The sequence below is a fragment of the Callospermophilus lateralis genome, chromosome X (genome assembly GCF_048772815.1).
Source record: "Callospermophilus lateralis isolate mCalLat2 chromosome X, mCalLat2.hap1, whole genome shotgun sequence".
Classification (NCBI taxonomy): Eukaryota; Metazoa; Chordata; class Mammalia; order Rodentia; family Sciuridae; genus Callospermophilus; species Callospermophilus lateralis.
In genome coordinates this window covers 8,354,492-8,379,994 of record NC_135325.1, presented here as the reverse complement: position 1 = coordinate 8,379,994, position 25,503 = coordinate 8,354,492, and the positions used below count along the sequence as shown (strand labels likewise).

Here is a 25,503-nt window from a genome sequence, read left to right as displayed (position 1 = left end):
TTTTAAAAATATTTTTAGTGTTGATGGACCTTTATTTTATTCATTTATGTATATGTGCTGCTGAGAATTGAACCCAGTGACTCATACATGTGAGGCAAGCACTCTACCACTGAGCCACAACCCCAGCCCCTTGGGCCCCCTTTCTGAAGAGAGGAGGCAGCTGGGCTTTCTAGATTTTCTTGAAGTGGTTCTTATAAGGGTCAAGGTGACAACATGGTATTTTCACCCAGTCCATAGAGCAGGGAGCCAATGTTCATTTTCATGATTCGAATTAACCAACTCTGATGCAGATGGATTCTGATTAGTCTTTCAAATGTTGACCCACCATTGCTGCAGTGTTTAATTTTTATTTGGGTGCTTCAAGTATGAATTGACCACCTTTTAGAATAAAGATTAAAGCTAACTGATACACAACTATATATTATATGGTATCAGCTATTTTTTTTTAGCATGGGTTGATTTTATTTTATTTTTATTTTTGGTACTAGAGATTGAATCCATGGGCACTTAACCAATGAGCCACATGCCCAGCCCTATTTTGTATTTTATTTAGAGACAGGATCTCACTGAGTTGCTCAGGGCCTCGCTAAGTTGTTGAGGCCTCTTGCCTCAGCCTCCTGAGCTGCTGGGATTACAGGCATATACCACCATGCCTAGCTGATTGATTTTATTTATTGACTTTTTATTTTGAACAAATTTTGGAGTTATGGAAAAGATGAAAAAATAGTATAAAGCATTTCCATATATTCCTCATCTAGTTTCCCCAAATATTAACATCTTACACACTCATAGTTCTATTATTAGAGTCAGGAGACTAACACTGGTATAATACTATTTATTATTATTTTTTTAATATATTTTTTTTAGAGAGAGAGAGAGAGAGAGAGAGAGAGAGAGAGAGAGAGAGAGAGAGAGAATTTTAATATTTATTTTTTAGTTTTCGGCGGACACAACATCTTTGTTTGTATGTGGTGCTGAGGATCGAACCCGGGCCACAAGCATGCCAGGCGAGCGCCCTACCGCTTGAGCCACATCCCCAGCCCCAATACTGTTTATTATACTGAAGGTCTTATTTAATGTCATCAGTCTTTCTGCTAAGATCTAGTTTTGTTTTGTATTTTGTTCTACAGTCCTATCCAGGATTCTATAGTGCATGTAGTTGTTATTTCTCAATAATATCCCACACTCCCTGACAGTTCTTCCATATTTTCTTGTCTTTTATGACCTCAATAATTTTGAAGAGTATTGATCAGTTTTTGTTGACTGTCCTCAAATTGAGTTTTCTCATGATTGGACTAAGATTACCCACTTTTTCTTTTTTGGTATTGGGGATTGAACCCAAGGGTGCTTAAACACTGAGCCACATCCCCAGCCCTTTTTGTTTTATTTTGAGACAGGGTCTTGCTAAATTGCTTAGTAGGATTTCTCTAAGTTGCTGAGGCTGGCTTTGAACCTGTGATTCTACTGCCTCAGCCTCCTGAGCTGCTGGGATTAAAGGCATGTGCCACTGTGCCCAGCTTCATTTTAGCCATTTTTTTAAAAAGAATTTTTTTTAAAAAATTTTATAGTTGTAGATGGACAGATGCCTTTATTTTATTTATTTTTGTGTGTTGAGGACTGAACCCAGTGCCTCACGCATGCTAGGCAAGTGCTCTGCCACTGAACTATAGCCCCAGCTCCTTAGCCATTTTTAAGCATCCAATTCAGTGGCATCAAGTACATTCACAAGGTATGCTACTGCTATCTATTTCCAGAACTTTTTCATCATCCCAAATGGAAACTGTACCCATTAAGCTGTTATACTCCATGTCCCTCTCCCCCAGTCTCTGGTTACCACCATTCTACTTTCTGTCTCTATGATTTTCACCTATTCTCCATTCCTTATATAGGTAGAATCTTACATTATTTGTCTTGTGTCTGGATTCTTTGATTTAGCTTTCAGATTCATCCATGTTGTAGCATATATCAAGACTTCCTTTTTAAGGCTAAATAATAATCCATTGTATTTTTAGGCCCCATTTTGTTTATCCGTTTGTCTCTTGATGGATACTTGTGTTGTTCCCCCCTTTGGCTATTATGAATAATGAGTGATGATGTGAATAGGGGTGTATAAGTCATTGGGTCACATTTTCAAAAGGAACTTGGAAAGATAGTTTGAAAGGCAGGAGAAAGCCCTGTTCTTTTTTCCATCCCTGCCTAAGGCTTCCTCAGAATAGAGGAAGGTGGTAGGGGGATTCAGAGATGGGTGTAGATGGTTGAGGGGCCAGAAAGAGAGAAAGGAGCCCAATCTCTCATGCTTGCTCAAAGCTGCTGCCACTGGGGGAAGGTCTAGATGGTACAAAGTAATCTCATTGAACAGAGTCAAAGGCTAGGAACCAGCAGGAAGATGGTTAGGAAAATGATACATTGTAGCAAAAACAGTTCATTCTGCAATACCCAGAGCCAGGCAGGAGGGAATATCAGGGATCAGGTTGGAAATTAAGGCCACTTAATATCTGTTCCTAGTGTTTTTCAAAATTTTGTGATTCTCTCTCTCTGTAAGAAATCTATTTTACATTACCTGGTATACACATAGTCACATGTGTTTAGTTATGCTTGGATTACTAATTTCACAGCAAACATTTGATACACTCTGATATTTTCAATTCAATTCTGTTCCATTAGGAAAAAGATGCATCTTATAACCTGGGTTGCCCTTTGCTTGAAAACACTGTGCTGAACAAAGCCTCCTGTGCACAGTTCTTTTTACCAGTTATTTTTCTTTCTCTGTTAAGTTTTGTCCCCCACCCCAGGTTGAAAATATTAACCATTTTGTTTTGATTGTCAGGTAGGTCAAAGTCGAGTTGGCACAACTGAGCAGTAGGCATGTGTAGTGCTCATACACTGTATGACACTGATGCCTTAGATCTTCCTATTTCTTCACCTTCTTGCTGTATTTTTCCTCATCTTAATCATTCATATATTATGTTTTGCTGCATAAATTTTTGGGAGTTAACACACTTCTATGTGGAATGTGATGATGGAATATATAGCAAATCATTGAGAACCTTTGATCTGGACTGAGATAAATTGAGGAGTAAAGTCTGCATCCTTAGAATTTTATTTGAAAGCAAGGTCTGGACTATATGCTTTTCTTTTAACTCATTGAGACTCTGGATTAACTTTCTGGTCTTTGTTTTGGATTATCTAGAAAGCCTTGATACAAGTTCAAAAGACTATATTATCTGAAAGCATGAAAGTGACGAGGGTTTGGGAACAGGAGGGAAATGCAACCACAAATGGGTTTGCTCTGAAGATGCCTTTGGCAGAAGGACTCATGGTCAGAGACTGCAGGCAGTGGGGATGCCAAATCAGTGGTGGATGCAGTGAACCCTACGTTTTTAAAAAACAGAAATTTGCTGTAGTTACAAAGGCAGAATTTGAGGAGTTAGTGTAGAGGGAAAGTGTTATTTTAATTTTTTAATAGGGATAATTTACTTGCTTTCACATTTTCTGGAAGTCCATTGTTTATGCAGACGTATTTATTTTTAAAGAGACAGGTCTCTTTATGTTGCTGAGCTTGGCCTCAAACATATATATATATATATATGTATGTATATATATACACACACATACATATGTATGTATATAGATAGATAGATAGATGTTCATGTACCTTCATTTTTTTATGTATTCATTTATGTGTGGTGCTGAGAATTGAACCCAGTGCCTCACACATGCTGGGCAAGTGCTCTACCACTGAGCTGCAACCCCAGCCCCTTGGCCTCAAACTTTTGATCCTCCTGCCTCAGCCTCTGGAGTAATGGGGATTACAGGTGTGCGCCACTATGCCCAATTTTATATAGACATTTATCTGGTTTCCCTACCACTTGTAGTCTCTGTCCATGAGTTGTTCTCCCACAGCCTACCCATTGACTAGTGCACCCCAGCTTTCACTGTGCCCCCTATAGGTCAGAAGGCTCTGAGGCAAATGAAATGAACAGACATTTGATGCAGTTGAGCCTTTTAGGAGGCGATTTAGACAAATGAGGATGAGTTTGGAGTTGCATTTTTTTGGGGGGGGAACTGGGGATAGAACCCAGGGTTTTGTGAATGCTTTGCCACTGAGCTACATTCCAGCCCCCTGGAGTTGCATTTATTTTTAAATGAACTTTTCACCAAGCAAAAGAACCAAAAAGTATTAGCTCCTGGGGAAAAGAAACTGGCAAAGGAAAAGAATCATAATCTTAGTGTATCATGTAATAAGACTTTTGGTAATGTTTATGTAGTCATAATGAGTGAAAGCACTTACATTCATTTTCTAGGGCTGCTGGAACAAAGTACCACAGGGTGGCTTAAATAACAAAAACTTGTTATCTCACAGTTCTGGAGACTGGAAGTCCGAGATCAAGATGTTGGTGGAGCTGGTTCCTTTTGAGCGCTTGAGAAAAAGATCTATTGCAGGCCTCTCTCCTTGGCTTATAGGTGGCCATCATTTTCTCTCTATGCTTGTCTCTGTGTCTAGATTTTTCCTTTTTATAAGGACACTGGTTATATTGGATTGGGTTCATCCTAAAGACTTCACCTTAACTAATTATATGTGTAATGACCCTATTTCCAAATAAAGCCACATTCTGAGGTACTGCTGGTTATCTATGTGAATCGGGGGAGGAAAGTATTCAACCCATAACAACATTGAACACTGATCCAACCCAAAATATGTTACATCCATACTGGGGCAGTGGAGAAGGGTGGGTACTGTGTAGGTATATGTAAGTGGTAGAGGAGGATATTAGGCTTCATTTTCCATGTGAGAAAAGCAGAAAAGATGCCCAAGAGGGAAAATCTCAAGGCAAAGCCATGCTAGAATCTTTAATTTAGACACATGAAAGCAAATACCAAATAGTCACCTAAGAGAGGGATAAGCAGTTGCCTCAGGGGAAGGGAAGGTGGAAGTCTGGTCTTTTCTATAACAGACTTTTTTTTTTAGTTATACATGGACACAATACCTTTTTTATTTTTTAAATATTTGTTCTTTAGTTGTAGGTGGACACAATAACTTTATTTAATTTTTATGTGGTGCTGAGGATCGAACCCAGTGCCTCACATGTGCGAGACAAGTGCTCTGCCACTGAGCCACAACCCCAGCCCTTCCATATCAGACTTTTACAGCTATTTGAATGTTTAAATGGGTGTCAGAGTGACTTGGGTGATATGGACCTCATTTTTTGTGCTGTATGTGTTGAACTGCTCTTGCTGTCAGGTGAGAAAAGGAAGTGGGGACTTTTATCACCACTAAAGGACTCTACTGACAGGAAGTGGAGTCTTGGGTTTTCCGGGACCTATTTAGTGTTTCATTCTGAATGGACCTGATGATTACTTTTTAGTTCCTTTTACAATATCTGTATGGACATAATCAAAAGCAGGGGTTTTTCTTGGTGAGGAACAATGGTGGTGTAGTTTATTGCATTTTCAAAATCTTCAGAAGATGTCTACTTCCTTTCCTGCATTGCAGTTATTGATTTAGAAGTGAGCTAGAAGCATATGACAGGAACTGTCATGAGCTCAATCTGAAGTTAATTTTATTTTGGTTACAGGTAATTGTTTCATGTATGCTTTTGTGGGGAGCATTGGTGATAGATTTCCTTTTTTTCCCCCCCCAAAAAAGCTTTCTTCTTACCTGAGCAAACCTCTGTCTTCCTCTTTGCTCCTGTGATGTGGCAGTGGAAATGTTGAATGCCCAAGTGGGAATTTGTAGCTGCAGAAAGTTCAAGTTCTTCTTACTGATGCTAAATCACTTGTGGAATGTGTTCATCTGTTAAGTAGCTGATGGAATGAATGTATTAGGCTATGGGTGGAAATAACTAGAAAAAAAATCTGGCAAATAAACAGACCAGGAAAGTTAAAAACAAACAAACAAACAATAAACTTTATGGCACACAATCCATAAAGTATCAGTACTACTCATTAGAAATTAATGTTTGTACCATCAGTGTGCAAGAACAATGACCGTAAAAGAGCTCAACTGCAATATGTGGTACATCATTCAACATACACTCAAATGCCATATATATATATATATATATATATATTCATTCATTCATTCTTATCCCTACCATATGCCTGGCACTATGCCAAGTGGGGGCTAAGAGTAAACAAAAGTATCTAATACTTTCTTTTAAGGAATTTTAATCTGATTTGGGGTAGTAAAACATAGAATGTAAGCAATAATAAAAGAGTTAAAAGTCTAAGACAGGGGTCAGTAAATTATGGCCTAACGGCCAAATCTGGCCTAATGATTATTTTATAAATAAAGTTTTATTGGAACACCCCATGCTCATTTGTTTATGTTTATTGTCTGTGTCTGTTTATCATTGTTACAGTAGTTGGAACAGAATATAAGCCCTACAGAGCCTAAAATATTTCCTGTTGGCTCTTTAGGAAAAAGTTTGCCAACTCCTGGTCTAAGGCAATAATTATAAAGTTTTATAAGACATTTTATGATAAGCAGAAATGATTTGGTCAGTGCTCTAGTTAGTACATGGGTGGCCTGAGAAAAATTTTGTTGACCTCAAATCATGAAGATGGAGGGTAATTTGTGATGTAAGGAATAAGGAACCTGATTTCTTGAATGGGCACACACATGGCATTGTCAAGGGAAGAGTGTGGAGGCTGGTATAAGCACAAGTGAGGTGGTCAGTGTCAAACCAGCATCAGATTGTGGTGGTTTTGAGTTCTAGGATCAAGACTGGGAACTTCCTGAAATCATAATATTTCTCAAAAGCAGCATTCATGTATGTAATCCAGACCTATCATGTGGTTGACCCCAAGAGATGTTCAGGTATATTGTAATACATTGTTAAGTTTATTTGTTTCCTGAAGTACTAATTCTATGTGTGTTTGAACAAATATCTTTCATTCCCAGGGCAGGTTAACCTCAAGATCCTCTGAGGGGTTCTAATCCCAGGAGAGTTGTATGGATAGGCAGTCTCCCATGCCATAGGGCCAATGTTATGGAGAATCTTCTGAGAAGGGAATTTTAGAAGGGAATGTCATATAGATGAGAGATATTGGAGGGAGGGAAGGAAGGAAGGAAGGAAAGAAGGAAGGAGGGAAGGTGAAGATACTCCTATTCATCCTTGGTAGCTGCACTGCCTCTTCCTCCCCTTTAGGTCTTCTATACTGTCTGCCATTTTGTCTAGGTCTGCAAATCTGCCCGCACACATCCTCCCATGCTGTGCTTCTATCTTCCATCCTCTGGGTTATCAGCCTTATTCAGGTGGTCCACTGTCATCATGTTACCACCTGCCACCCCTTGCTGTGCCCTCTTGGTTTGTATTATGTTGTCTTGATACCTGTTACACACTGAGCTTTTCCACTCTCCCTAAATCAGTTGTTTGAGTTAACTGATCTCTGCACACAAAATCCTCTCTCTTATATGGACACAGGCCTGAGTGCCCATGCAGTGTTTAGCTCTGACCCTGTGGTAGGCTCAGATGAGTGGTGAGGGTGGAGCACCAGGCCATTACCCATGCTGCTGGGTCTTCACAGCTACTCATCAGTGTTTTCATTTATCTTTCACCCACTTTTTTCCTTTTGTAAATTTAAACACACACACACACAGTGGAAAAAATACAAAATTCCAGCTGGGCATGGTGGTGCACACCTGTAATCCCAGACGCTGGGAGGCTGAGACAGGAGAATTGCAAGTTCAAAGCCAGTCTCAGCAATAGCGAGACACTAAGTAACTCAGTGAGACCCTGTCTCTAAATAAAACACAAAATAGGGTTGGGGATGTGGCTCAGTGTTCGAGTACACCTGGGTTTAATCCCTGCCCTCCCCGCCCCCCCAAAAAACCAACAAAATTCCATAGTGCATTTTGCAGTAAACTTATTCTAGACTTTTTACCTTCAAGTTCCTCAGATTCTATTCTCACACTTGACCCTTACCAAAAAGATGACCTCGATTCCTATGCAAGAGAACATGTTAATTCTCTGGTGTCACTCACTTTATGATGGCTAGAAAGTGAAAAAGAGAGAAATATTCTGGGTTTCCACAATCCCCTTTAAGAATATGTTCCCAGTGACTTAAAAACTCTTACTAGACCCCACTTCTTAAAGGTGCCACCACCTCCCAGTAGCACCACATTGGGAACCAAGCCTTTAACACATGGGCCTTTGGGGGACATTCCAGATCTATATTAAAGCATATTTCTTCCATGTTTCAGCATGTATTTTTTAAAGATTAGGGCTCTGGGGGCTGGGGTTGTAGCTCAGTGGTAGAGCACTTGCTTAGCACATGTGAGGCACTGGGTTTGATTCTCAGCACCACATAAAAATAAATGAATTTATTAAAGGTATTGTGTTCAACTACAATTAAAAATATTGAAAAAAACAGATAAGGACTCCGTTAAAAACCGTAATTGTGATACCACTTTTACACCTGAACAACCCAAATCACAGCCTTCCTTATTAAATAAATATCTCAAGAAACCCCAAATTCAGGGCTGGAGATGTGGCTCAAGAGGTAGTGTGCTCACCTGGCATGCGTAGGGCACTGGGTTCGATCCTCAGCACCACATAAAAATAAAAAAATAAAGATGTTGTGTCCACCAAAAACTAAAAAATAAATATTAAAAAATTCTCTCTCTCTCTCTCTCTCTTTCTAAAAAAGAAAGAAAGAAAGAAACCCAAATTCAGAATGTTCACAGAGGTGGCCTTGTCCACGGTGCACACCTGTAGACATGTGATACAGAACAGACTTGATGATGCTTATTGATTATTTTTGTAAGTAGCTAAAAGTATATCTTTAAAAAGGAATTAGAACTAAGCATTGTTCAACCTCCAAAATAAACCCAGGTTAAGCCTCAGAAGACCCTCAGGATATCTTCTGTAATGTATCTACTGCAGGGAAATGATGACAATTTTAATAAGTTGATATTGTTTTATATTTTGTAATTCACAGAGACTGAAAACCGGAAGATACTTTGGATCAGTTCTTTACGTAGTGCCCTTAAGAATGAATTGAAGGGTTGGGGATGTGGCTCAAGCGGTAGCGCGCTCGCCTGGCATGCGTGCGGCCCGGGTTCGATCCTCAGCACCACATACAAACGAAGATGTTGTGTCCGCCGAAAACTGAAAAATAAATATTAAAAATATATAAAAAAAAAGAATGAATTGAAGCATTGAAACACCACAGAGAGAGAGAGAGAGAGACAGATAGACACACACACACTTTTATATCTTGTTTCTTAAAAAAATTATCCTTTTTGGGTTTATTGCTGTGCATAGATAGCATGGTTAGCTAAATCACTTGTGAAATAGTGGTTACACCAGCTAGAGTTTCGCCAGCATTAAGATTTTTCTCTTCATCTTTTAAGTTCATTGGGGAACATGATGCTTCTACTTGCACATTAAAACATTTTAACAATCCGGAAGTGTTTCACCATGTATTTTGTAAAGATAAGGACTTTTTTCAAAGCAATATCACAATATCATTTTTATACCTACATTAACTAATAATGTTTCCTTATCATCAGGCATTCAGTTCAAAATCCAATTTTTACATATAGCTAAAATATTTAAAAGATGTTTATTTGAAGCAGGCTTTGAAAGCCCTATATTTTGTAATAGATTGGTTATCTCTGAGTCTGTTTTAATTTACGTTCCCCATCTTATTTCTTTTTCCTTTGTGATTTTTGTTGTTTTGTTTTTGGTTTTTTTGGTATTAAGTAAGCAAATTCATTTGCACATAGTATTCACTACACTCTGGGTTTTTATTCATTCATTTATTTATTTAGGCACTGGGGATTAAATCCAAAGGTGCCAACCATTGAGCACATCTCCAGCCCTTTTGATTTTTTATTTTGAGACAGGGTGTCTCTCACTAAGTTGCTCAGAGCCTTGCCAAATTGCTGAGACTGACTTTAACTTGCAACGTTCCTACCTCAGCCTCCCAAGCTTCTAGGATTCTAGGTATGTGCCACTGCACCTGGCTACAGTCTGATGTTTGACTGCATTGTCAGGGTGCCATGTAATGTATTTCTGGACCTGCTGTGTCTCTCTTAAACTGATAGTAAATCCAGGGGCTTGATCTAATTTAAGCTCAGTTCATTGGCAAGAATATTTCACAGGTGGTGACACACACTTCTGTCACAAGGCTAGCAGTGCCTGCTTGTCTCTCTTTTTGTAATGTCAACTTGTTAGTGACCAATGTCCAGCTTCTTGATTACCTTGGAGATTGCAAAGTGTTGGGTGTCTCATTCCTTCATTCCTTTTTCATTTATTAGCAGGAATACTGCTATAGAAATTTCTCCTTGTCAACTATTTTTTTATCCTGAATTCATATAGGAAAGGCAGGAAGGATATTTGATTGTTTCTCTTGATTTGCTAGTTTTCAAAACAATGAATTGGTTCACTAGCATCTTCCAAAGTGTGACCAATGATTTTTAATACTATTACTATGAAACATACATAAGGAGACATCCAACTTATTCAACCTCTTTCAGTCCATTGTAGTTATCCGTGCAGTATTATATGTTGTACCATTTGTGTTCAATGGGAGCATCTTTACATTTGCTTCTACATTCTTTTGACACGACCCTGATGGTCTTTGATGGCTTCCTTGCTTTGTTGGTATGAGAAGATGGTCCAAATTTATCACCTTTCCTGCCCCATGGCCTGGAATCAGTCATTTTCCCAAGACTTTTTGGCTTCCTTTGTGGAAAAATGGTATTTAGAGATTCAAATATAATTATTTCTGGAAAAAATGCACATATGATCCTCTCAGATCATTCTTCTAGAAATCTTTCTGGTGCTATTGATCTCTTATGTTTTATTTATATTTGTTTCAGTTTTGGATGTGATTTAAATTTTTTCAACTCCAGCATGGTTTATTTAGGTTTTATTCTACTTTATTTAGTAACTTTTCAAAGGAAAGAAAAATGTTGGGGTTGAACTTCATTTCTGTTTTGTGCTACTCTATTTAGATACATATTTAGTAAGTGGTTTACAGATTCTGTGACAAAGTGTTTACAATATAGTTGATTAAGAAAACATGTTTGAAGAAGATACTTTTAGTTCTAGCAGCTTTTAGTTCAAATTGTTCAACTATTAAAACCACTAGCAAAAATGACTCAAAAAACATTGGCAGTTACTATGTTGATAGATTAACAATTATATGTAAATTCTTTGGTGAAACCATCCAATGCACCCTCCCTAATTACCACCACATTATGGTGTTCAAAATATGCTAGATATTACCTCCATTTAGATGTGGGGGAGCTCAAGATAATTACATTTATGACAGTTTAAAAACCTAGACTGTTTGAAGAGCCGCTGCTTTGCTGTTATCTTCTGCCTTTAGCTTTGTGAATTTGTTTCAGATCTCATCTTCTTGGATTCTCAGCTTTTTGTCAAAATCTTCCTTGCATTTCTTCCCACTCACCAGTAAGCTTTTTTTTTGGAGGGGGTGGTGGTGGGGGTGGTACTAGAGATTGAACCCAGGGGTGATTAACCACTGAGCCACATCCTGGGCCCTGTTTTATATTTTATTTAGAGACAGGGTCTTTCTAAGTTGCTTAGGGCCCTCACTAAGTTGCTGAGGATGGCTATGAACTTTTGATCCTCTTGCCTCAGCCTTCTGAGCCACTGGGATTACAGGCATATACCACCGCGCCTGGCACCAGCAAGCATTTTGAGGGCCTGATGGGGCTATGCACTCTGCTAGCTAAGTACTGGAAGGAGGAAGATGCTCTGGGCAGTGTCTTTTCTTTTAGAAGGTTCTCAGGCTTTCTTCTACCTTCCAGGGCCTGAGAGTAACAGGATTTCTACACCTGGGGGGTAAGTGTCCAAATGAAGAGGAACATTAAATCTGCCCAGGGGGCTGTGGATATAGCTCAGTTGGTTGAGTGCTTGCCTGGGATGCTTAAGGCCCTGGGTTCAATCCCCAACATAAACAAACAAATAAATAAAATAAAGAAGTGCTACTTCTGGCCTGTATTACCATTAGCAGTTCATTCCAGGTTAAAAAAAAAAAGAAAAAGAGAAAAAGAAATATCTATTACAGCTGAAATAGGTCCTGAGAAAGAGACTCAAACTATCCACCAAGAAATGACTACAAGGGCTAGCTCACTTCATAGAGTGCTTGCCTCACATGCCCAAGGCCCTTGGGTTCCACCCCCAGCACCACAAAAAAAAAGAAAGAAAGAAAGAAAGAAAAAATAATTTTGCCTTCCCAGGGAAGGCAGCAGTTTCACTATGGTTTCTTCTCACTTCACTGTCTACTTTCTCTCTTACCAGACGGTGCATTTCTTGTTAACACAAAGCCATACGGTGACTCAGCCCTTGTCCCAACCCCACTGTGCCTACTGACCACATTTTTCTGTGGAATTGTTCCTAACTTCCCTTCTTTTGACCTGGACCTTGCCTTTTATGGCTGATTCAGCTTAGCTACACTGAAATGTACATGTCCAAATATAAAACCAGTTCCCCATCCTCCTCATACTATCCTCAAAAAACGCAAGAGTTGCATTTTATTTTAGTCCTTACAAAGTATCTTGTACTATAGAGCTCCATGAACTTACTTTAAATAGAACATTTTAAGCAAACCCTTTGGATATGTTATCCACAATCAAATATGTTTCAACCATCCTTGCAGGGTTTGTTGAATAAAATCATTCATGAAATGAGAGGGTGCTGAGGGGTAGGAGGCAATGTTTTTTAATTGTTTTACTTTGCATAATCTGTAATTAAATTAATATGTAGTCTAAGCAGATTGTTCCTTCTTCTGTTTTAAAGTTTGCATATTCTGGTTGGATCTCCTTATTGAGAAAGATAGAGGATCATTTTCTAATCAGACATCTGTCTTTGGGTCTCCTTTAAGTCTGAGAATCAGGCTGACATTATAAAGTTAGGAAAATCTCTACTCATCTACAAGCCATTTTATTACTTAAAACTGTGTGTGTGTGTGTGTGGGGGGTGTTGGGGATTGAACCCAGGACACTCTGCTACTGAGCTACAGCTCCAACCCTTTAAGAATTTTTTATTCTAAGGTCTAGGGTTGTAGCTCAGTGGTGAAGTGCTTGCCTAGCATGTGTGAGGCACTGGGTTTGATCCTCAGCACCACATAAAAATAAATAAATGTATTGTGTACATCTACAACTAAAAAATTTTTTTCAGTGGGGGGGTACCTGGAATTGAACTAATGGGTACTCAACCACTGAGCCACATCCCCAGTCCTATTTTTTTTTTTTTTTGGTACCAAGGATTGAACTCGGGGGACTCAACCATTGAGCCATCTTCCCAGCCCTATTTTGTATTTTATTTAGAGACAGGGTTTCACTGAGTTGCTAAGCGCCTCGCTGTTACTGAGGCTGGCTTTGAATTTGTGATCTTCCTGTCTCAGCTCCCAAGTTGCTGGGGTTACAGGTGTGTGCCATCACGCCTAGCTTTAACTAAAAATATTTTAAAAATATTCTTTTATTCTGAGACAGGGTTTCCCTGTGTTAGTGAAGCTGGCCTTGAACTTGTGATCCTCCTGCCTAAACTCCCCAATAGCTAGAATTACAAGCATACACCACCAGGCCCAGCTTAAAACTGATAAATATTTATATATTTATAAGCTTTCTCTTTTATACTTGATTTTTTTTTTTTTTTTTTTTTTTTTTTTTGGATGCTGGGGATTGAACCTAGGGCCTTACTGCATGCAAAGCAAGCATTCTACCAACTGAGCTATATCCCAAGCCCCTTGTAGTTGAATTTAAAAAAGGGTTGTCTTCTTTAAGTGACTAAGCTGTTTTAACTTAACTTTTTAGTAAATCAGTTTTCTAAGGTCCTATTTATTTTCCCCTACATGATTGCTGTGTACAACTGTTCTCTATATTAATTAGCTTAACCAACTATAGCTGATTGTCTTTATTGTTCAGTATTTTTTTAAAATCCAAAAAGTAATTTGCACCCTTTATCTGTGCTTTCTTTTTCACTTAAGGCTTTTTCTGGCTGCGCATGCTGGTACACATCTGTAATCTCAGGTATTAGGGAAGCTGAAACAAGAGGTTCTTAAGTTTAAGGCCAACTTGGGCAAATTAGTGAGACCCTGTCTCAATGTAAAGAAAATTTTTAAAAAGCTAGGGATGTAGTTCAGTGGTAGGGCCTTGCTTCGTTCAATCCCTAGTCATTTTTTTTTTTTCCTCTTGGAGGCCAGGTTATTCTTATCCTCTCTCTATAAAGCATATTCTGGAAAGAAAAGAGTTCTAGGTTTGCAAGGGTTAATTGTTTAGTAACTCATTGTTCCAGAGCCCCTTGGGTGTTTTGTTTCAGGATCAGGCCCAGTTGAGGCAGAGGCCTCAAAATACAGGCTATGAAAGAACCAAGGCCTCAGGCTTTATGAATGCTTTCCTGTCCAGGCCCTGCCTCATGTTCTAATCTTTGATTGGATGCCTTTGTGCTGTTAGGATCAATGGTTGTACCACAGGTGGGAGTGGAATTGAAGCTGATCATAATAGTACTTGAGGGCTTGGATTGTGGCCCAGCAGTAGAGCGCTTGCCTAGCACATGTGAGGCCCTGGGTTTGATCCTTAGCACCACATAAAAATAAAATAAAGATATTGTGTCCAACTACAACTAAGAAATAAAAAAATAGTACTTGAGAGACTTGAATCAGTGGGTCATACTTGTTTTGGGCCAACTGGTCATGTTGATCTTTGATTTTCTGTAGCCTTTGAATCAAACAGTAGCTTACATCTGTAATTGCATTTCTTTGTGCTGAATGAGAAGGTATAGTTTAGGGTTAACACTTTTCTCAGGATACTCCTAGATTGTATGGATGCACCTGATCACCAAAATTTATTGAGCACCTACTGTATGCCAGATACCAGGCAAGCAGTAGGTAATGCTCAGATCTGTCCTTTCAGGGCTCCCATCCAGGAGATAGACAGGGAGACAGGTTCAGGGAAGCCCTCACAACATGTCATGATAATGGCTTATAAGACTAGTGACTATCATTTATGGAGCAGCTTCTATAAATAGGAATTTAGAGGTACCACTCCTCATTCTTGCACCAGATCATCTCCCATATTTTTTGTTTGTTCTTTGTACCAGAGATTAAACCCAGGAGCACTTTACACCCGAGCTACTACCTCAACCATTTTTATTTCTATTTTGAGATAGGGTCTCGCTAAATTGCTGAGGCTGGAAAAGAAAAATGTGACTTGTGTATAGACTAGCTTTTTTGTAATTGGAGATCATCCCCATAGCACCTGTGGCCTTGAGCTGGAAAGTCCAGACCCCCAAACCCTCTGCCCCAACACTAATAGGAAAGCACTGGATGGTGACAACTTGGCTTCGTATGGACTTATGTAGGGAAGAGTGTATTTTTTTTTAATACTGGGTATTGAACTAAGCCACATTCCCAGGCTTTTTTGTTTATTTATTCTGAGACAGGGTCTCACTAAGTTCCTGAGGTTAGCTTTGAACTTGTAATCTTCCTGCCTCAGCCTCCCAAGCCTCTAGGATTACAGGCATGTACCGCCACGCCTTGCAGGAAGAGTATATTCTTTAAGAAGTTGATGCATGAGTCTGTTGGGGTTCTACTGTTGCAAGTAAGATAAACCAACTTTAACTGAAGCAAGTTAAAGGATTTATTGGAAGACTTCAAAGTGGTTTATGGGGTGGAAGGAGAACCCGGAGAATCATGTCTGGGAAAGACTATATGTAACCAGGCAACTCCAGGGATTTCCAACTCTTTTGAGAGGCCTGGCAAGGGATTTCTGCTCCAGCCATTCCCAGTCTTTGTCAAAGTACTATGAGTCACAGTTGGGTCCTGTGCCCATACATTAGCTGGCAGAGTGCTGAACATGTTGACAGGTGGTCCTATCAGATTGTATCTCATGGGGGAGTGGTTTCCCCTTCCTGAATGGGGAGTGGTCTCTCCCTGGGGCACAAACACAGTCAGCCAACTTGATGAACAAATGTCTACACCAAAAGTTCCTCAATATATCATGCAAGCTTTTCTTTTTTAAAATTTTCAAAAGCTATATTGAGGTATGAAAATTTACCCAGTTTAAGTGTACAATTTAATACATTTTTAGTAAATTCACAGTATTGTGCAATTCTTACCACAGTTTAATTAAAAAATATTTCCGTTACCTCAAAAGATCCCTCTTACCCATTTGTAACATGTTGCTCTTCCCAACCCTGGTCTCAATTAACCACTGATCTATTTTCTGCCTTTTTAGATTTGAACATAGATTTTTATATTTTCCTGACTAGTGTACCTTTTGGATTTCTGGAAACTATGGCCCAGAATCACAGGGGAAAAAATAGAATCCCTGCAGTGGTACAAAATTGTATATCTTGCCCGTCTTAGTTTTCTCTGCTCTTGCTTTAGATCTTCCCTTTTCTCCTATAGACTGCCATTTGGTTGAGTGGAATCCTAGTCTTAAAACTGCCATTATTTAGTCCTCAGTCTTTTTTTTTGGGGGGGGGGTGCTGGGGAATGAACCCAGGCCTTGTGCATGCAAGGCAGGCACTCTACCAACTGAACTATGTCCTCAGCCCATAGTCCTCAATCTTTCTAAGCAGAACATTTCAGACCTCAGTTCTTCATCCGTAACATTAGGAAAAGGATTTGATGAAATGGTACCTAATGTTCTTTCTATCACCAGTAATCAGCAATCATGATCTTTTTTGGTAAAATCTTTTCTGGTAAAAAAATATTGCTTCTTGGTTTTCTGTGCTTCCTTCAATCATAGGACTAAAACAAAACATTAAAATTAAAAATTTATTCTTCAGAACTGGGTGCGGTGGCACATCATTGTAATCCCAGCTCGCTGCTCTGGAAACTGTGGCAGGAGGATCACAAGTTAGGTCAGTCTCAGCAACTTAGAGGGGCCCTGTCTCAAAATAAAATAAAAATGGTTGGGGGTGTAACTCAGCAGTAGAGTGCCCCAAGGCCCAATTTCCAGTACTGCACCCCCCCAACAATGTGTGTGTGTGTGTGTGTGTGTGTGTGTGTGTGTGTGTGTGTGTGTATTCTTCAGAACTCACAAAATGGAAAATCATACGTGGTAAGTGTGTAACATTTCTACTTCTGAAATGATTAAAACTGAAAACTGCATCAAGACTTTTGCGACATTGCATGCACACATGTGTGTATAAAACAAAGGAAATTAATTGGAAACTCTCATTCTCCTTCATGTACTTTGGTTTATTCAAATATTTATTGAGTCAGACATGATGCTAAGTGAGGGAGATAGAATCCTGGGAAAGATAAGGGCTTTTCCCAGATGGAGCTTGCAGGCAGTTGGGATAAGCCAATGTGAAATTGCAGCTCAGAAAGCTGGGCTAGGAGAGAGGAAGTAAATACAGCAAGCAAAGCAGGAGGGGCCAGGTCACAGAGTGGGGCTCAGAAATGCCTGCACCATTACCACCGTGAGAAGTTGGCCGTGAGAAGCTGCTTGGCAGCTGGCTTAGCCAACCGACAGTTAAAAACCACCCATTTCATCTTTGGGGGGAGGAGACATTCAGCAAATTTGAAGGTGGAGATAGGGAAGGTTGAAGTGTTTTCATTTCTGAGCAGATTTCTTATCTCCTCTGGCTCTATCTTTTCATAACACTGGTTAACTGTAGCTTTGGTTTTTGCAGCACAGTAGATGTAGCAAACTTGTGGAGGCTTTTGACACAGCGGGCAGCTGGAGGGTATTATTTTTCTGATGGGGAGACATTCTTAAAGTTTTGTAATTTATGGTGCCTTTAGAAATGGGATTTTGTTTACTGTTGTCCTAATTATACCTCTGATATATTTTACTTAGCTTAATGTTTTAATTTTGTGCTCATGCCCAGAGGTAGTTTCCCAAAGGGTACTATTAAAAAACAAAAACAAAAACTTAGGTAATGTTTTATCCTTAGTGCAGCTACTTATAGTTTCCTGAAGGCAAGGAAATGGGTTTTAGGGGACAGATTTTCTGTGGACTCTTGTGAACATTTGTGCAATCTGAGGTCTTCGTTGCCCATTTGCCAAGCATTATCCTAAACCCTTGCTGTGCAATATAAATACAGTGTAACCCACACATGTCATTTTAAATGTTCTAGCCACCACATTAATAAAAATAAAAAAACAGCTGAAACTGAATAATGTATTTATTTGACCCAACTTATCTAAGGTATTGTTTCAACATAAAAATTATTGGTGAGTAATTATACATTCTTTTTTCCCCAGAATAAGTTTTTGAAACTTGCTGTGCTTTTAGAGCACATCTCCATTCAGACATTTCAAGTACTTAGTAACTGCATGTGGCTAGCGATACTGTATTGGACAGAAAAGCCCTAAACTCTTCAAAATCCTTCAGAGAACATAGGAAATGGCACTCAGAGGGGGTAGGGGAGATATAGCTCATGATATAGGAGCTCTTAATGAAACTCTGCATAGGTTTTCTACCCTTAGAGAAACCTAATATATAAAAAAATTCATCTTGACAGGAAAAGTAAAGCAGGAAGTGATTATTCATGTTACAAAAGAATCAACCGCAGGATCTTTTAAATAGCAAACTCCCTTAGTGCACTGAAGAATATGACTCAATTTGCAAAAATGTGATTGACACTTGACATTTTAGTAGCACCTTTGTTGGGCAGAGAACTATCTGCCATTATAAAATGGAAGCTGAGTGGTGTGGTTATGAAGCCCGCACTGAGCACCTATTGCATGTCTTGGACTGTCACAGGGGGCCAGAAGGGAAATAAGGGTGATTTCATACCCAGAAGGCATTTAGGTGCCTACTTGGAGGACATATGCATAAGCCTCCTCAGCATCTGATGGTGGTCTCAGTGGCAGGGCTAGGGAAGCCTGGGAGCTGGAAGAGCCAGGCAGCTAGGTTGGATGCAGTCATAGGCAGGGTGGTCAGAAGGCAGGAAGAGTTCATGTGATTACTTATGTTTAAGAAAATTTAGGGCTAAATTGGGAGTTTAAAGAAAGGGTAAATCAGGAAAGACCATCTAGATAGGATATTGGATGCAAGACTCAAATATTATGTAATTATGCTCTATTTATCTTTGAGTCCCCAATCCCTAATCCCTAGCCTTGGCTTACCCTTGGGTCACTGAATGAGAGATTGAAGAAATTTCAGGATGTGTACCTCTATCTTCTAACTTTTTTTTTTTTTTAAAGAGAGAGGGAGAGGGAGAGAGAGAGAGAGAGAGAGAGAGAGAGAGAGAGAGAGAATTTTAATATTTATTTTTAGTTATCGGCGGACACAACATCTTTGTTTTGTATATGGTGCTGAGGATCGAACCCGGGCCGCACACATGCCAGGCGAGCACGCTACCGCTTGAGCCACATCCCCAGCCCTCTATCTTGGTATCTCCTCTCATCTCAGTGGATTCCTGAAGTGGGTCCATCCTACTTTGGAGAGTAGTGACTCAGAAAATGAACTTAACTTCCTTGCTGAGCTTCAGGTTCTTTCATTGGGCATCATATTCATATAGAGAACAGAGAAAATCCAGCTTGCTGTTTAGGGAAGAAGAAACAAGGCTATACTCCATAAGTTGGTCAGGTCCTGAGTCCCTGAGAGGACATAGGGTTTAAGTTCACCATTGAGAGGTCCTAGGCCCAGACCTCTTCTTAGAAGCCTCTCTGTTCTCCTCTCACATTGCAAAGGCTTGCCAGTAGGCAGTTTCCTTCAGCTCCACCCACCAGGAATCCCTCCTCTTCATGTGCTAATGGAATTGGCCCTTGAGAGTGAGTTTTCTAAGCCTTTTCATTTCTTGTTTCAAAAAGGGTACCTATGGTTAAAAAATTAGGTGATTTCTCCATTGTGTGAACCCTGTAGAGTGTGCTTACATGAACTAAAATGGCTATGGCATCACTAGGTGATATGGTCTCATTAGACTGCCATCATATATGTGTCCATCATTGACTGAAGCATCATTTCATGGCGTGTGATTGTATGTTACTGTACTAACTTAAGATTAAGGAAACCCCTGCTAAACCTTTATTATTAGGTTTGATGAACTTTTGGGAAACAACAGATTAAGTATTGTATGGCTATAAATTGGGGGAAACCAAGACATTTTCTACATGGCTCAGGCACATAGTTTTTAAATCTTACTAATCCTGATAGCTCAACATTTACACCTACATCAGAGGTGGGAGTAAACCCATGATACAAATTGTGTTGATTATGAGAATCCTGTGGTCATCTCCCTGTAAGATGTGATTGTCTTGTCCCTGTGTTCACTTCCAAATGTGGCTGGTAAAAAAACTTTCACCAAGAGCTGAAGTGGCAGCTCAGCCATTTTCTTATCTATTTAGATTCTAGTTAAGTATTGTCTTAACTCCTACTTTCTTCACACAAATCTTTTCAAGCCCATAATCCATTTACTGAGGGCAATTTTAGGTTAAAGGGGTAAGGTTCATAAAGCGGCTTTACCTGGAGTCATCACAGAACTGGAGAGCACTCAACAGTGCGGAAGCTGGTGCTTGCTCTAGCAGGTCTCCTTGTTCAATTCTCCTTGGTTCCACTGTCTCTCAGGCTACTTCCTGTCCCTTGAAAGATCCCTGACTTTCTGAACTGGAGACCAAGTGAAGGAGCCAGTATCATTCTGTAAGTGGAAGTTGTGGGTTTTTGGTTTTTTTTTTTAACTTTTTAAAATTAAAATAAAATGAACAGATGTTCTTTTTCTCCTCTCATCTCAGCGGATCCCTGAAGTGGGTCCATCCCACTTTGGAGAGTAGTGACTCAGAAAATGAACTTAACTTCCTTGCTGAGCTTCAGGTTCTTTCATTGGGCATCATATTGTTTAATTGGGAAATGGGATGATGTGGAAAGCAGTGTTTGGTGCATGCATAGTGGTTACTGGGACCTCAGTTCCTATGGCAAGTCTTCCATAGATCCATCTTTAGGTTATTTGAAGAGAGCTAGAGAGCTGGGTTTTTTTTCCCCCTTACAGATGAGGTCTTGGACTGATTACTCAGGCTGGTCTCTAACTTGTAGGCTCAGGTTATCTTCCCATCTCAACCTTCTAGTATCTGGGACTGCAGGTGTGTGCCACTATGCCCAACTGAAAGCTGTTTCTTTTTAATATATTGGTTATAGATAGATATAATACCTTTATTGTTATTTTTCAAAATAATTTTTAGTTGTTGATGGACCTTTATTTTATTTATTTATATGTGGTGCTGAGGATTGAACCCAGTGCCTCACACATACTAGGCAAGCACTCTACCACTGAGCCACAACCCCAGCCCACTGAGCTATAACCCCAGTGCTCTGAAAGCTGTTTCTTAACCATTCCAGTTGTTAGAATGGTTCATTTTAACTGCTGGGGAACAGAACCCTGCACAAGAAGATGGGAATGTTTCTGCCTGCATGCTTGTTAGGAACTAGGAGAAATTGAAAAAGGTTGCCTTGTTTCTGCTCTTACACTCCTTTCCATTGATAAGTGATGACATGGGTCACAACTCAACCTCATCCTGGGCATATTTATGACAGTGGAGTGAGTCAGCTAATTTTGGGATGAAACTATGATTTTGGGAAAGGAAAATCCACTTTGAGTTTCTTATGACTGGCTGGTTTAGCTGACACTGAGTGGAGAGTCTGAGTGGATAGGATATTCTGAAATGGCAGTGCCTTGGGAACTTATCGCTAATAGATATGCAAAGCCCTTGTGATGGGGACCCAGGTGAGTGGTCACCTGCCAGCTGTTGCTTAGAAAACTGACCTCAATTAATTAATTTTTTTTGTTGCTCATTTGTGCCTTTTGTCTTTTATTTATGAAATCTTTGCCAAAGCCAATGTCATTACAGTTTTCTTTTATGCTCTCTTAGATCTAGAAAAGAGGCACTTGAAGGCTCCAAATGTAAAGAAATGACAAGGAAAGGGAAATGCCAATTGCCTTGATTTGATCAGTGCACACTATGTGCATGTGTTAAAATATCACACTATATATACCTCATTATTATGTACAATTATTACATGTTGATAAAAAAACAAGAAGAAAAAGATTTATGATTTGAGCTCTTACATTTAGATCTGTAACCCATTTCCGTTAGTTTTAGTACATGCATTTTTTTAAATAGAGATCATTTAACTTTTCCATTATTTTATCATAACTTCAGAGTTGCTAATTTACCACTTGGGGCTCATCTAACTTTTTGCTCTCTTTGTATTCATTCATTCATATGGAGCTGCAAATGAAAAAGGAAAAGGTATGGAGATTGGTGTGTATTGAGGTAGGCATGAGGAAGAGCCCAAATTCTCAATAAATTATATAATTAACTTGTGGATAAATTAACTAATCTCTGGATTGCTTGGCTCTGCTAATTCGCATTGGCACTTTGTCAATGAGAAAATCCATTTTTCTAGCCTGTTAACTCCACCTATTATCAAGTATAAGAGATACTTTGTTTAGGATGGGAAGACAGTGTAACATGGTATTGTTGCCTAAGAATTTATCTGTTGAGAGGACAATTGTGTGTGTGTGTGTGTGTGTGTGTGTGTGTGTGTGTGTGTTTTGTACCAGGGATTGAACCCAGGGGTACGTTACCACTGAGTCATATCCCCAACCCTTTTTTGTATTTTATTTAGAAATAGAATTGCTAAGGCTGGCTTTGAACTCATGATCCTCCTGCCTCAGCCTCCCGAGTTGCTGGGATTACAGGTGTGCACCACTACACCCGGTGCAGTTGTGGTTCTGAGTAGCAGTCTGAGACATTGGTTTCACCAGCCTGGCTATTTATACCAGTCATCTTTACACGTTGTCCTTGAGAGATAGGTAATATCTCTGTTGCGTGGGAATTATGGTCCATATTTTATACAACTGAGGCCCAGGAAGGTTAGCATCTCATAGCACTGGCCAAACTCATGTCTGTTGTCTGCAGTCCCTGTCCTCAGGGAAAGAGACTGGACTCCACCTGGGTGGGGCAGATCTTTTTAGGCTGCTATTGTGTGATTCCCCTCTGAAGCCCTTGTTGTCCCTGAGACCAGTAGGCCACTCTGCCTGTGTCTGACCACGACCAGCACTTTGTGGTTTCTGTTCTTTAGGCTTTAGGTTAACCAAAATTGGGTTGCTGTGTATGGCCTTATTATTTTAAATATTTGTAGAGGGGAAGTCCCTTTAATATGACTCTACTGGCCTTCCGGGGATGCTGGGCCTCAGACTTCTATAACATCTAATCTAACTTGGTCTTTTTTCTCTGTCTTTTCCAGTGGAGGCCATAGTGGAGTTTGATTACCAGGCCCAGCACGATGATGAGCTGACGATCAGCGTGGGTGAGGTCATCACCAACATCAGGAAGGAGGATGGAGGCTGGTGGGAGGGACAGATCAACGGCAGAAGAGGTTTGTTCCCTGACAACTTTGTAAGAGTGAGTACAAAGCAAAACCCTTTTCCTGTCTCCTTTGTGGGCTCTGCTGAACAAAGGCTGTGGGGTATTTGAGGATGAATTGCATGGGACTTTCAGGGGCTCTGTTGACAATTTGATCTCCTGGGTGATATCAAGAAGACCATGTGTAGTTTTGCCCTTGATATCTGGGATACCTGTTTTGAAATGGCTTTTTTAAGGCCCAGAATTCTCTCTTCCCAAACTGTGTATCAATTCTTAGAAATTGCTAGAAAAATATAAAGCTTGTTAAATTATTTATGTACTTATTTATTTGCCTAAAGAGTTTCCAAGAAGTTTTTCCTTTTCCATTCCATGCAAAATGAAGTGAAATTCAGTTTTGACCACTTACATGAAGTAGCAATAAAACTAAATACAGAATCTGAACAATGCTATATTTTCCACTTTTATATTTATATTATCTTTTTGATAGGAGTAATATTATCTTTTTTTATTCCTTATGTCCATGAGGCACTGAACAAAACCTATTTCTCCAGTAAGGTTTTGAAAATTACGTCCTTTGCCAAAGTCATCTAGCACTTACTTACAAAAGTATATCACATTATCATTAATAAATTACATATTATATAGCTGTAAATACTAGTTCAAATTGCTGGGTAAAAAAAGGATCACCTGGAAGCTGTTCCTTATGGGAAATACTAGCTACATCTAAAAGCACCAGTACTATAAACTTCCCATCTCACATTGGAGAAGAGGAGATTATCCTTGGTATGAAGAGCTGCATACAGAAATCCTTAGGTTCTCTTTGGCATTCTCTGTAGTACTGGGCATACCAAACAGTGTGCGTTGGCTGCTTGAGGCAGGTAATATGGGCCCATTAACAGGTGGCCCTGCTCTCAAAGGAGCCCCATGGGCCTAGTGGTAGGATTTGGGGACAAGGAGTGTTGATGAAAAACATATGATGTGCTTTGGGATTGCCAGCCCCTAGGTCCTCTACCTTGTACTGTGTTAAGTCTCAAAAATGTAGGAATCTAGCTCGGTCTTTAGGATCCTGTTTCTGGGTGTTCCTGCTAGCATTTCTTTTTTCTTTTCTTTTTGGTATACAGAAAACTGGGGGGCTTTTTGTTAGTAACATGCTGATAAACACTGCTTTCTACAAATGGTAGGAGTATAGACCTCGCACCCTATGCTTGACTCCAGCAGCTTTCTCTCTTTCTCTCTCTGAATTGAACCCAGAGAATTGAACCCAGGGGCACTTAACTGCTGAGCTATATTCCTTCCCAGCCTTTTTTAAAAAATATTTTTTAAATTGCCAATGGATCTTTTCTTTATTTATTTATATGTGGTGCTGAAGATTGAGCCCAGTGCCTCACACATGCTAGGCAAGCCCTCTACCACTGAGTCACAACCCCAGCCCCTCCAGCCTTTTTTATATTTTGGTTTTCACCAAGTTGCTTAGGGCCTCACTAAGTTGCTGAGGCTGGCTTTGAACTTGCGATCCTCCTGCCTCAGCCTCCTGAGCCGCTAGGATTACAGGTGTGCACCACCCCGCCTGGCTTCTCTTCCATTTTAAGAGTAGAAAAACATTTCCAGGCCACCATGAATTAACTCTGTTGATGCGGAAATGGGAAGTAATTCTTTTCCTTTCCAAATAAAATTTTAGGAAGGGACTGTTCTTGAAGTTGAACCAATTCTTCTGTGACAAGAAGGTTTTCCCGGATAAAAGGGACAATGGTTGGAGTGAAGACAAAGGTGGAAGTAATGACAGAGGAGGACTGTAAGAAAGAGAGAAGAGAACCCTGGGAAGGAGGGAGGGCTGTCAGAAAGAGAGAGGAGAGGCCTGGGATGGACCAGGGACTGTAGCATCAGCTCCAGTTTTGAGGGCAGGCCCTATTCTGAAAGCCTTTAACATGTCCTGTTGGCATAGTGCTCCCTCATTTCAAGCCACAAATTCACAGAATCTGAGAAGGCATTGGTAAACACCTATGGATTTTTCCCTGGACTCAAGGCTATGCTACAAGGGGTTATGGAAGATGGCTGGGAAAGACAGGGCAGGAATTGCCCACAGAGAGTCTAGAAGGTGACCCTCCTCCTCATCTAGGGTCCCCTTTCTGGGGACCAAAAGACTCCTTCCCTATGAAGGAGGGTGATGTGTTCCTTTTTCCCAGGATGTCTTCCATTGCCCTGCCT

The 25,503-nt window shown here is 39.9% G+C and overlaps 1 protein-coding gene across 4 annotated transcripts in view; it reads left to right on the top strand.

Annotated features, from left to right (window-relative positions):
• The window catches only part of Sh3kbp1 (SH3 domain containing kinase binding protein 1), a 338,974-nt gene that overhangs the window by 28,801 nt on the left and 284,670 nt on the right, over window positions 1-25,503 (top strand). For 3 of the 4 annotated variants that reach the window (XM_077106294.1, XM_077106292.1, XM_077106291.1), the window contains exon 2: window positions 23,180-23,337. In XM_077106294.1, coding sequence (XP_076962409.1) covers window positions 23,180-23,337 — 158 coding nt within the window. Of the gene's footprint in view, window positions 1-23,179; window positions 23,338-25,503 lie in introns of those variants that run through there. The other variant, XM_077106293.1, reaches the window with a different exon arrangement.